At 36.7% G+C, this 12,904-nt stretch overlaps 1 protein-coding gene across 1 annotated transcript; it reads right to left on the reverse strand.

Moving 5' to 3' along the window:
- Window positions 1-10,500: 10,500 nt before the first annotated feature.
- Window positions 10,501-12,552, reverse strand: LOC110714632. Its single transcript, XM_021893187.1, has one exon. The coding sequence runs from the start codon at window positions 12,550-12,552 to the stop codon at window positions 10,501-10,503; it is 2,052 nt and encodes a 683-aa protein (XP_021748879.1).
- Window positions 12,553-12,904: the final 352 nt, after the last annotated feature.

The raw sequence follows: 12,904 nt of genomic DNA on the forward strand, positions 1-12,904 counted from the left end.
CTAGTAGCTATGAAACACATTATTTTGGAAATAGCTATGTCATTCTTTGTTAGAGATGAGAGGAAGACACTTATAAGAAAAGTTCATATGTATATTTTGCTAATACCAAATAATGTTCCATTCAAAAAGCCTATTTTCAACCTTAAAGACCTTCAAATTACTGCATAACTCTTTCGAACTGTAATACAAAGAAAAATAAGAGAAGTTCACTTCTTTAAAGGGTTCAACAGTTTTATTATGCGTGTTCATATCAAGCCTTCAATTTGTCAATTGCCTTGCATGGGTTCTTTCTCGAGTAGTGAATTACTAGTTTTACAAATATAAATTAATTGAAATCAGCTCAACAAGTACTAGAAAATCATCGCATGATACTTTGGAATCCCAATTCCAAAATTCTTTCGATTATACAAGTGTTCAAAGAGTTGTAAAAATGAGAACTAATTAAGTACTTTTTGTATTATAATTATAAGCGCTAACTTCTAGAGGAAGTCCTAAATCCTAATGCCTCACCATGCGAAATGCCTCACAAGGGCAAAATAGTAAATCTGTTGTTTTTATCAACATTCTTTGTATGCTTTCTTTGCACACATTTTACTAAAGAGATTAATTAAATAATATAAACGGACATATTAATTAAAATAATTTAAACACATAGTGTCAAATCGTTCAGCGCATTATTCTACATGTTCAAAATTTCATTAAAGTATTCAGTTATCGTCTCTAATCAGCTTCTAAATTTGCATGTCTTGAAGATGTGTTGCAAAGTACTCCGTAAAAGTAATGAAACAAGTATTTTTCTTTTTCCTTTTATTAAAAAGCGTTTCTAATTATGTATATGTGTTATGCTTCATCATTCTCTTTCTCTAGATTACATTAGGAATTCCCCTTGTGAGGAGTACTTCCTAATATTTATTTCTCCTTACCTTTTCAAAAATAAAAATAAATAAATAAATAAACTCTTTCTCTAGATAGATGTCACTTCATCCAATAATTTATACTTTGTGTATATTGGATATGTCAATAGAAAATGCTAATACGAAATGCTTATATATAAGCATCTACATAATTTTGTTATTGTGATGGTTCATTTGCTGAATGTGAGTGTTGGCTTTCTTCTTCTTAGTGGTTTAATGATTGTTTTTTTTTTCTTCTTAGTAGCCCAACATTAGAGAGCATGAATTCAAACTGCTGTGTTGTTTCCTAGGATGCTATGTGATGTCAAGCAATCCCTTCATTCTTGCAAAACTCATAAAAGATAAGAAATTATTGTGACCTTTGCAAGATTAACGCCAGAAGGAGCCTCATAATCGAAATGGATGTGATCAAACATGGATTTTGTAGTGATTATTTCTATCATTAATTCTAAATTCTTAGCAAGAGAAAATGCTCGACTTTAACGCAAAGTTAAAGATTTAAGCCGATTAGCCGACCATAAATTGTATATCAATTAATATATTTTCTAAATTGTTAATATTATATTATGATTGAGAATTAAAATGAAATTAGTCGTCTTACTCAAGACCGAAATGATCTCTCTTTGAAAACGACATTGTATTTCAAATTGTAGTTAGGTAGAATATTAATTGAAGTATGGACAACTCCATTCTCATTTGATTTCCTTATCACATCATTTATATTTGGTGTCCCATTAATAATCACGTCCTTTTCTACTCATTGCCACATAAATTCCATATGATATGTTCGTTATCATCCACAGTACGGACATGCCCCTTCGATGACCGAGACACTTATGTGGCTATGCAGGATTTACCCAATGAGGGCTCGACGTCATTCAACTTTCGACTATAAGCCAAATCCATTCAATTTTTTGGGAATTGATTTTAACACACCAATAATTGATTTTGACACACCCCTATGTGAAAACTGTTAAATTTAGAGAAGAGAGGAAAGATTAGGAGTAAACGGCTTAGCCTTCATCGATTATGCACAAGCGTATATATAGGTTACATAAGATAGGGCCCAACCAAACCCTAATACAATAAGATAATTATACATAAATATATCTTTCCTAATAATCCCCCTCAAGTTGGAGCAAGCAAATCACAAATGCCTAACTTGCGTAACAAATAACCAAATTGTTGACGACCAAGCGCCTTTGTCAAAATATCGGCCAACTGATGATTAGTGGGAACATACGTAGTAGAAATATTGCCTGCTTGTAACACATCCCAAACGAAACGACAATCCACCTTCTATATGCTTTGTTCGATCATGAAAAACGGGATTTCAGGCAATATGAAAAGCATACGGACTATCAAAAAATAACTTCAGAGGCGCAAAACGTAACACACCTAGAACACGAAGCAAAGATTTCAACCACTTAAGCTCACAAGTAGCTACTGTCATGGCACGATATTCAGCTTCCGCAAACAAGCGGGAAACTGTAGGTTGCTTCTTAGTCTTCCAAGAAACAGGGGAACGACCAAGAAGCACAAAGTAAGCAGTCAACGACCTATAAGTCAAAGGACAAGCTACCCAATCATTATCACAAAACGAAAACAAACGCATATCATTCACAATAGGCAATAAAATACCCTGTCCCAGACTCCCTTTAATTATAATATATCACAAAACACCTACGTATCGCCGCATCCCAATGATCAACCTGTGGAGTACTGAGAAATTAAGCCAAGTTATGAACGGCATAACTTAACTCAGTACATGTGATGTGTGACAGACAAATACACACACTACAAGAAAATAACTTTTTCGTAGCGATTATTTTAACATTTGGTGTCGATTGTAATTGCTACCAAAAAAACCCAATGAATGGTTATTCGATACAACATCCGCCGTTACCATAGCCTTTAGTCGTGTTTTTCGCTTTCCATGGGGTTGTCCTCATTAATCGATACGGAAAACTATATCCAATCGTGGTGATTATTATAGTGATAATGTTGAACTCATTTTCTTAAAAAAAAAAAAAAAAAAAAAAAAAAAAAAAAAAAAAAAACATATATATGATTTATACAAGATTCGAACATGCAACCTCAAGCTCTAATATTAAATGTTTTTCCAATAAGCTATGTCATATTTTATGTTCTCTTTGTCAATCAAAATTTTAAAACATAGTGTAAAAAAGGCTTTTCATGTCGATTTTTGGGTTTCAGTGGCGATTGTAAACGATACACTTTTTCATAATTTTATAAATGTGCAGAAAAAAGCCGAGTATATATTATTATGTTTTTCGTATAGATTTCATATGGGTTTACTATGTCGATTGTTAAATGATATGGATTCCTCTACTATTTCACAAACAAAGGTGCATATTGTAGCGAATGCATAATCGCTACGAAAAGACAATTTTCTTGTAGTGCCAAACGACCAACTAGCCATCTATATCGATCAGGATGCTCAAACGGTCACCCGTCAACATGGGCAAGTTTGTGATTCTGCTCCATCGGAGTCTCAATAGGCTTACACCCCAACATACCTACTTCTCTCAAAATATCCAAGGCATATTTGCGTTGGGAAAAAAACAAGCCATCCTTTCCCCTAACAACCTCAATGCCCATGCAAAAAGTACCTCAATACACCCTAATCCTGTTGGTGATTTAGAGTGTTGTATGGTGTGCGACCGCGCCTATGTAAAGCGCGCCCGCGATGAGAGCGCTCCTAAACCGCGCACCTCTCTGGAAATCAGCATTTGGATGACAGTTGGTGGCACGCCCGCGCCACTAGGCAGCGCGCCCGCACTTCAGGCCGCACTAAAATCGCGCCCCTTACTGTCTTCAATTTGATTTTGTAGGATTTTTGGGAGGAGCGCCCGCGCCGACATGTGGCGCTCCCGAGCCTATTTATGTCGTGCTCGCGCTACTTCCCAGTTCTACGGTTTTTTGCTGACGGTTGTTTCTCTTATAAAAGTGATTTTCGTGAAAACTAAAAGAAGACTTAACATTTATCTCATCCTCTCCAAGAAAGAATTCTCCACATTTTTCTCTCAATTTTCTTGCAAACTGTTGTGAGAAATTTCTTGAAATTTAGCCTTCTTTGTGAATTTTTTATCGTACTTCGATTCTAGTGCTAAGAATGAAGTTTTGCTGTCAATTGTATCTCAAAGAGGATTTCCGGTTTAACCCAAGCACCGTGTGGGGGAAATAAACCTCTTTAGGAAAGTGTATACACGCCTTTGACAGTGTATCAAGGTTTGAGACTCAAGTGGTCATCATTTTCTCATGTTCAATTTTCTGAAATACATTATAATTTTGGTGCTTGGTTGTAATACTTTGATTAAGTGTTTGGTTGTTGTATAATTTTATTATTATACACTATTTAGGCTTTGTTCCCACAATTTTAAGTAATTCTTTGTTAATTGAATTACTGTAAAACATAACAAATCCTTCATCTGAAAACAAGTACTCAAATATTGCTTAAAAGTAGCAATCACGTCATGAGAAGAACCTGCAATGATCATATCATCCACATAAACAAGAACATGCAAGGACGCACTTCCTTTGGTGTAAGTGAAAAGAGAATAATCAGCATATGATTGAACAAAACCAAACTGGCGTAAAGCATTTGAGAGTTTAGCAAACGTGATAGCCAGGAGGAAGTTGCATATACACCTCCTCTGTCCTCCAAATCACCATGGAGAAAAGCATTGCAAACATCCATCTGATGAAATTCCCAATTACGTGCCACAACTACAACAAGAAATACATGAATTGTCCCCATTTTCGCAACGGGGGCAAAAGTTTCATTGTAATCAATCCCTGCAACCTGGCGATTACCACGCACAACCAAGCGTCCTTTGAGATGATCAATGTCACCAGTAGAGGTATATTTTATTTTATACACCTAACCACTGCTAATAGCTTTCTTACCAGGGGCAAATCCTCTAGTATCCACGTGCCATTAAGTTCAAGTACATCGTTTTCTTACTTTATAGCAAATCTCCAACCTGGATCTTTAACCGCTTCATTAAAGGAAGCCGGTTCTTGAATTGCTTTCTTCTTTGTAATTGCTGCTAAGAAATGTTTATGTCGTAGAGAAAATTGTTCATAATCAACATAACAAGCTATACTAAATTGTTTACTAGAGGAACGTGATTGAGGGGGCAAAGCAACAGAAGCTAAGTAGTAGGGGGGTCTATCGTGTGAGAAACTGTATCTGTGAATAATTGATAAGCTTTGTAGTTGGCTTAAGAACACGATGATCCCGACCAAGTGTTTTCGTGTCACGAACTTCCACCTCACTCCCCCTTAATTGTAAAGGAGTAACACACTCAATGTCACCAACAATAATAGGCTCATCATCAACACAACTAGGCTCACCATCACCCGATTCACAAACATCATGGGGTATGGCAGTCTTGTGCGCAACCTCCCGCAGTTGTGGCCTTCCGCGACCTGGTTACGCAACCCCCATGCGGCTGCCAGCAACCTCCGCAACCCACTTGCATTGAAAATTGTGCTCTCACATAACTCTCACATAAAGGTGTGCCAAAATCAATTTTGGTGTGCTAAAATCATTTCCCCAAATTTTTTTTAAAGAGTATCACTTTTTAGAATTTGTTGTTTTCTAGAGGAAGCCTAGGTTTCTAACGTTGATAAAAATAAATTTTCTTCCCCAATTAATCATACATGTGACTTTGGTTGGCTGAGATTGGAATTTTTCAAAGGTGGGGGGAAGGCTTTAAGGAGGTTTTCGGGGTGAAAGAAAACGAAAGGGAAAAGGGATGTTTTCGAGATTGGGGAAATGGGGGATGGAGTTAGTTTTGGGGGTGGGGGAAAAGGGAGAGGGGCCGATTTTTGGGTGGAGGGAAGGGAGGGGGTCGGGTGATTTTCGAGGCATGGGGAAAGAGAAAGGGTCAATTTTTGTGCGGGGTAAATGGGAAGATGTGGTTTTCGGGATGGGAATAAAGGAAGGATCGGAGCTGGTTTTTGTGGGTGGGGGAAGGGAAGATAGCTAAGTTTGGGTGGGGGAAATGATGGGAGGTAGTTTTCAGGGTGGGAGGTGGTTTTTGAGAGGGGGTAGTTTCCGATGGTGGAGCTGGGGAGAGGTCATTTTGGGGGTGGGATTTGGCCACCGGCGGTGGGGCTAGTGGTTGGTCAGTGCTTAAGCTTTTTTTTTTTTTTGGGAAAATACACTTTAATAATCCAAACTATGGGCGATTTACTTTTAATAATCCCAATTAATGTTTATTATCTAATAATCCCAACTATGAGGTCAGTTTGCCTCCAATGGTCGCAATGACCGGTGACCTGCTGAAAGGTTTTTTTTTTTTAGTAGTCACGTGGCAATATGTGAATGGTCCAAAATTTAAAATAAAATAAAAAATATCAAAAAAAAATTTTAAAAAAAAGGTGAAAAAAACAACCCAAAACTCCAACCACCCATTTCCCCACCCCTAACCATTGTCGGAGCCCTAACCTCATCCCCTAAGTTCGTCGAAAACCGGCCAGCTACCCCCATTAACCAACGAAATCGGTCGGCCGACCCTCTACCAACATCTCTAACCTACCCCCAATCCCTGAAACCAGCCACTCCGATCCAATAACCGCCGACGCACGCCCAAGAATCACCGCAACAAAAGCAATTTAACGCAATCATTGTGCCGGCGATTTTAGCTACGGGGCTAAACTAATTGGTCAGGAAGACCCCTCAATCTTCCTTCTCAACGCTACCGTCTTCGTCCCAGAAAACGGCGAAAACTCGTCGTCATGGTTGGTGGTTTTTGGGGTCAAGATGGTTGGGTGGGTGGTTTCGAGGGTCATGGGTAGGTTAGATGGGGTCGTAGAGAGCCGGTAGACCGATTTCAGTGATTTATGGGGGTGGCCAGCCGGTTTCCAGCTTGTTAATGGCTGGGGTTAGGGTTTGCCGGTGGTTGTTGGTGGCTGAGAATTTTTTGGTTTTTTTTTTAAAAATGTTTTGTTTTTAAATTTATTTTTAGTTTTGAAACAATCACGCGTTGACACGTGTCATGGTAACTTGTTATAACAGGTCGTTGACTTTGTGTTGACCAGTTGGGACCATTGGAGGCAAACTGACTCCATAGTTGGGATTATTAGATAATAAACCTTAGTTGGGATTATTAGAAGTAAATCACCCATAGTTGGAATTATTAAAGTATATTTTTCCTTTTTTTTTTTTTACCAATAAATTAGAACACATGTTCAATGACCTATTATATTAAGCTTGGTAACCTGTTAAGCATAATAAAAGTCAATACCCTAAAATTGTTAAAGTTATTGCAAGACGGGTTCAAATTACCCTAAAAGTATTTTAAATTACACTTTTATATACAAAAGTTATCATTTTCTTAACATAATTTTTTTTTTCTTAAAAAGCATTTATAATATATTAGATTAATCATATTAGCTTCATAGCATGTATCCATTAGAAATTACACATTAACTTACAATTAAGTTCATTAAAAATTAAAAGTTACTATTACATGGATTAAAGTTACCATATAAATTGTTTAAGTTACCTTTATATTGACCGTCTTACAATAAGGTTAACGTAAGTCTGCCTTATACAAGAATTAATATACGTATTTAATACGAGTAACATAGTAATCAAAAATTTGGATGTTTAAAAAGAAAAATGACCAAAGTTGAGATTATTAAATTCAATTTTCCTATTTTATATGTGTATTTTAATTGTTTTGATTATTCTCCCTCCATAAAGTGACACAATATGATTTTTTAAAAAGTACAAAACTGATCTAAGGTAATACCACATGGTATCACTTTGAAGGTTAGATACTTAGCTAATATGCACTATTTACATAATATCTTTGACTTTTTTTTTAATCAAATGTTCACAATATATATGATGTATATTTTCATTAAATCATATAAAAATTATTTAATTTACTCATATAAGATAAGTACTAGCTACGTAGCTAGATGGTACAACCTATGACTCTAGGTATGTAAGTTACTTCCTTCGTTTTTTTTTTTTTAAATTGCAGCATTTGGAAATTCATATTATTCACATACTCATTTGATTGTCTTTTGTGATTTTTACGTTAGATAAAATAGAGTCATGTGGAATCTAATTTCTCATAATATACTTTCAAATTATCAACTTTTTATAATTTTTACTTAAATAAAACTTATATTATCTACACTTATATTTGAAAGTGTAGGTAAACAAGTTTAGGTGCATAGCATAGTTTTTACTAATTTTAATCTCATTACCTCAGATTATTTCAGTAAAAGCTTAACCGCTACACCTTGAAGTTTTGGATGTTATTATTCTTTCGAAGTAAAACTTTAATAAGTAATGATATGTTAACTCGAGGTAACATTAGAGTCAAAAAACTAGTTAAGATTATAAAATGTACATTGTCAAACGTGAAATTCAAACGATAAAAAGGAATGTTCCGTATAATATTAATGTATCACTTAAAAACAAAGAAAGAAATAGATAATGTAAGTTAAAATTTGGAAGATGAGATTAAAGGGAGATAAAAAAATACTTGTAAAAGATTAGCGGAGGGAGAAGGTTACCCTACGTCCCTACCATTAGCATTAGCATTATCATCAGAATGGAGGGCCATGACAATGATTGATACGCATAGTTAGTAAGACTTGTACCTTATATATCATTTGGGATGTGCCAATGGAAGTTGAAAGCTGGCTTATTGGCACTATCTGATTATTTAAGGGTTTTTTATTATTGTATTTTCTTAACACTAACAAATTCACAATATCATATTAATGGAACAAGAATTAGAGTTGGATATGGGCCATGTAAGCCCCCACACGGCAGTCCATCAGAGTGCTCCGGAATTGGATCAATATCAGTCATGTTGGACTCGTGCTGATCTTTTATAAATGAGATTCAAATACTATTTGACCTATAGTTGGATTATGTCTACTTTTTAAACCATTATTTTTTAATTTTTTTAGTTGATTAGTTAAAAACAAGCGAGTTGATATGTGCCTCTGAGATAAGATATATGAAGGGTTTTGCATGTGGAGCCAATTTGCTAACCTCATTCAGATACAACTCTAACAAGAACCATTTCAATTTCTATTTTATCCACTTTCACAATTAAGTCGTTCTACATCGAATTAGTAAATCTAAGATGATAGTGAAACTATATTTAATACTTCATAGCATAAACATAGGGGTTTTATTATACAAAGTACTCATAATATATAGCAATTTTTCCTTAAACTATCAAGTTCATTTTATTAGCTCTCTAATAATCTACAGATTATGTATAAACTGACTAATTTGTGGAAGTTATGAAACTAGCTACAAATTTAGATAGAGTGATAGACTATAGACTGATAGAGCCATAGAGTGAGTATATATTAAAACTTTATGTTTGTTTTAAAAAGGTAACTTTATAATTTTAGATATAAAAAACACGAAGCAAAAATGATTCAAAGCATATGGAGAGGAGGAGGGGTGTGTTTCCCCATTGTTTAGTCTACAATCAACGAGTACTAGTAAAGTTGCTTAGTTAAAAGAAGGATTACAACGAAAAAAAGTAGATCACCTCCAAATAACTTTACGTTTATTCTGGCCATATGCTTTCATTCCCACTATATTTATACTCCTACAACCAAACCCACTTCAACATCTTTTTATTGAGCATTATGTTACTTTGTCAATGTCAAGACAGGTCAGAGTACCCTTCTTACTAGTGAACTACTTACATTAGAATTGAATATGAACTTGAATTGTCTTTATCAATCTTGTGTCTTTCTCTTTCCTTAGGTTTGATGATACGCAGTAAAAACGATTTTGATCAACGACACACAAGATAATTATAAGAATAAATGGTATTTCGTATTTTCTAAATATGTCATTCTTGTTATTTGAAATGTTTAACTTAATTAATATGCAATACGATATATATGGAGTGTTATCTTAATCCATTCAATTGGGAAAAATACTCAACTAGTCAACTTTATATTATCTTTATTTATTTGATCGAAAAAAAGTACTCTCTTTTATATTATCTTAATACAAATAAATTATGTTAGTTATTCCTATAAGTAACCAACAAAGAAAGCTTATAAAAACAATAAAATGGAAGTACAAGGAATAATAGAAGTTGCCACTATTCTGCATAAATATACATTTACAGATTACAGATTCTAATTATCAGATCCATTTTCTAATCTAAATTTAATAACAAAAAGACAGACTCAAATTTTAAATATCCCAAAAGAACAATTTACCTAAATCCACTTCCACTTTCCCTCTTTTGTTTTTCCACTTATTCTCTGTATCAACTCTTTTTTGTTTTTTTTTTTACTTTTTCACTGAGAAAAGATAATGCAAAGAAAAGGCCAAAAATAAAATATAATTTTGTGGGGCTCATCCATATACTCCAATTCTCATCAATCATATGCACCAAAAGGCCCCAGCCGTCCGGTGCTCCTTGTCTTTCTCTACATTTATTACATTTTTTTTATCTCTCCTCCTTTTCTTTTTTCTTTTTTAATTTTTTTCTTACTACAGTATTAAAATAGAATTAATTAATTTATAAAAAAAAAAAAAAAGCAAAAATCAGAAGCGAGCGTCTTCGAAGCCGTGCAAGTCGCTAACCCGGTTCAAATTCTTCCTCATCATAGCCACCTTAGCCAGCCGCTCAGCTGCTTTCCAAGCCGACGTTGGCGTAAGCGGCTCCCCTTTTTCATCCACTACACAACATCCTCCACCACTACCACGACCGCTTCCATCTTTCTCTCTACGTCGCTTCTCATCCGGTTGGGCTTGTCGTCTCCACTTGACTTCGGCTAGCTCGGCTTCCACCCTCCTCCTATACTCCTCAGCTGATGACGTTTTCAAGCTCGGCTGACTCAAAACAGCACGAGCCGATGCTAGAAGCCGTTCGGCTCCAACAAAATCATTTCTCTCGGCTAATAATCTCCTACTTTCCGCAACTGCCCTTGTCATAACAAAAAGACATCTCAACCTTTGAATCTTCGGGTCAGATGATCGGATGGTGTGGGGACGTGGCACGATCAAGGACTGGTCTCCACCGTAAATTACCTGTTTGCAAGACGACGGATCTTTGTGATACGATCGAACGGACAGCATGTGGTGGGATCCAATTGTACTCGCCGGCACTTTTAATTCAACAAGAATTTCTCTCTCCTCTGAGCTATACAGATCCCCAAGTTTCGCTGAACCCGGGCTAAGCAAACCGGGTCGGCCCGTACACGAATAAACCGCTACTATTTCAGCCGCAGCTGAACCAGATCCTAAACCGAACTGAACCCGAACATCCAAAACGACGACGCTTAGGAATAAACTCAAAGCCTTAACAAACTTCTCCTCTGGAAAATCCTCCCTTACTTTGAAAGTGTGAACCGGAATTTCAGAAAACCGGGTCGATGATATAATCGGGCGGTTTTCCTTCTCCTCATCGTGGCCATCCATTAATACGATGGCCGCGAAATGATTCTTTTCCTTCCGATCTTGTATTACCTTGGCCGCTTTTCGTAGCGCGTCGTTAAGACACGCTCCTTCAGCGGCCAAGTTAATGGCGTCGATAATACGCCTAGCTGACCGCCTCCCCGAAGGAGTCATCCTTCTAAGCGGAAGCAGCCGCTTTGAAGTAGATGAAAATACCACCATTGAGAGGCGGTCATTAGAGGACAGGGAAGAAATCATTGCTCTCACTCCTCTTTTTAGAGCGTGTAATTTTCCGGCATTCATTTCACAGCCGATGTCAATGACCACCACTACATCGACCGAAGGACGGCGTATTCTCGCCTGGAACGGAGGAGCTTTCACGGTGAGTAGCACCGCGTAAGTCTCGTAACTCCGTCCCACGGCGATCACTGCCGATTCGGAGGAGATTGTCACCTTTACTCCTTTACTACTGTTATCAGCAATTTGAGGCCGAGGAGTTGCCGGGTTGGAGAAAAAACCCGGGAACTCATCATCTGTATTATTGTAATCTTCATTTTCTTCCTCCGATTCGGGTATCGGGTTGAATTGGATTGAGGAAACATGTGTTACGAGTGGCTCGTCGTCGTCGTAGAGTCGGAGTTCACTCGGGATGGATTTTTTAACGGGTTGTTTTTTCTGGGGCATTCCTAGAAACGGACCTTCCTTCCATTGAGATCCGCAAAGAGGACAAGACAGTAAAGCACTAGGATCAGAGCTCCCATTCTTCATCGCCAAAGCAGTAATACATGGGAAATGGAATGAATGCGAGCATTCCGCCGTGAAGATAGCCGTCCCTTGTCCGCCTTTAACATTATGAAGACAAACACCGCATCGACTCATCTTGGAAAGTCGGAGGGAGTTTTTAAGGAGCAAAGAGAAAGTAGAAGGAGAATGAGGGGAAGAAGGAGGAGGAGTGGTGGTAGTTTTGCAATGAAGCTTCGGAGAGGTTTCCTCGAACACGGTTTTACACCGGAGAGTAGTGGGTGTTTTAGGTGTTTGTGGGCGAGGAGTTGACGGAGAAGAAGAAGATGAGAAAAATGTAAACTTAGAGAATCCCATCTTGGGGCTTCGAGTATTGTTAATGTCATTATTATTGTTGTTGGAGGATTCATGGTCTTTGGGGATGGAAGTGCAGAAGGCTCTTCGCCATCCGGTAACCATTGTTGGGTTGTTAGTAGGAAGAAAATATTCAATTCGTAACAGTTTTGATATTTTATGTGATAGTGTGCTAGCTTAGTATGGTGTAAAAGATGACAAAAGTTTAATCAAGGAGGATCAACTTTTTGTATATATCAATAATAAAATTTTAGTGTGTTGTTTTAGTATTTAGTTTTGGTTGTATGTTGAAAAGCTTGAAAAAGATGAGTTGAGGAAGGTAGAGAAGAAGAGAAGAGGGGAAGTGAGATGTATTTTTAGGCTCAGACCTTATGAGGAGGAGGAGATGAGTGGATTTATTAAAGTAACTCATAGCTGTAGGTTTTAATGCTTACAGTATATTATACGGATTACTTGG

The sequence above is a fragment of the Chenopodium quinoa genome, unplaced genomic scaffold (assembly GCF_001683475.1).
Source record: "Chenopodium quinoa cultivar QQ74 unplaced genomic scaffold, ASM168347v1, whole genome shotgun sequence".
Lineage (NCBI taxonomy): Eukaryota > Viridiplantae > Streptophyta > Magnoliopsida > Caryophyllales > Amaranthaceae > Chenopodium > Chenopodium quinoa.

Excerpts from the sequence above, each read along its gene's own strand:
- LOC110714632 (XM_021893187.1), bottom strand. The coding sequence starts at position 12,552 with ATGGTTACCGGATGGCGAAGAGCCTTCTGCACTTCCATCCCCAAAGAC.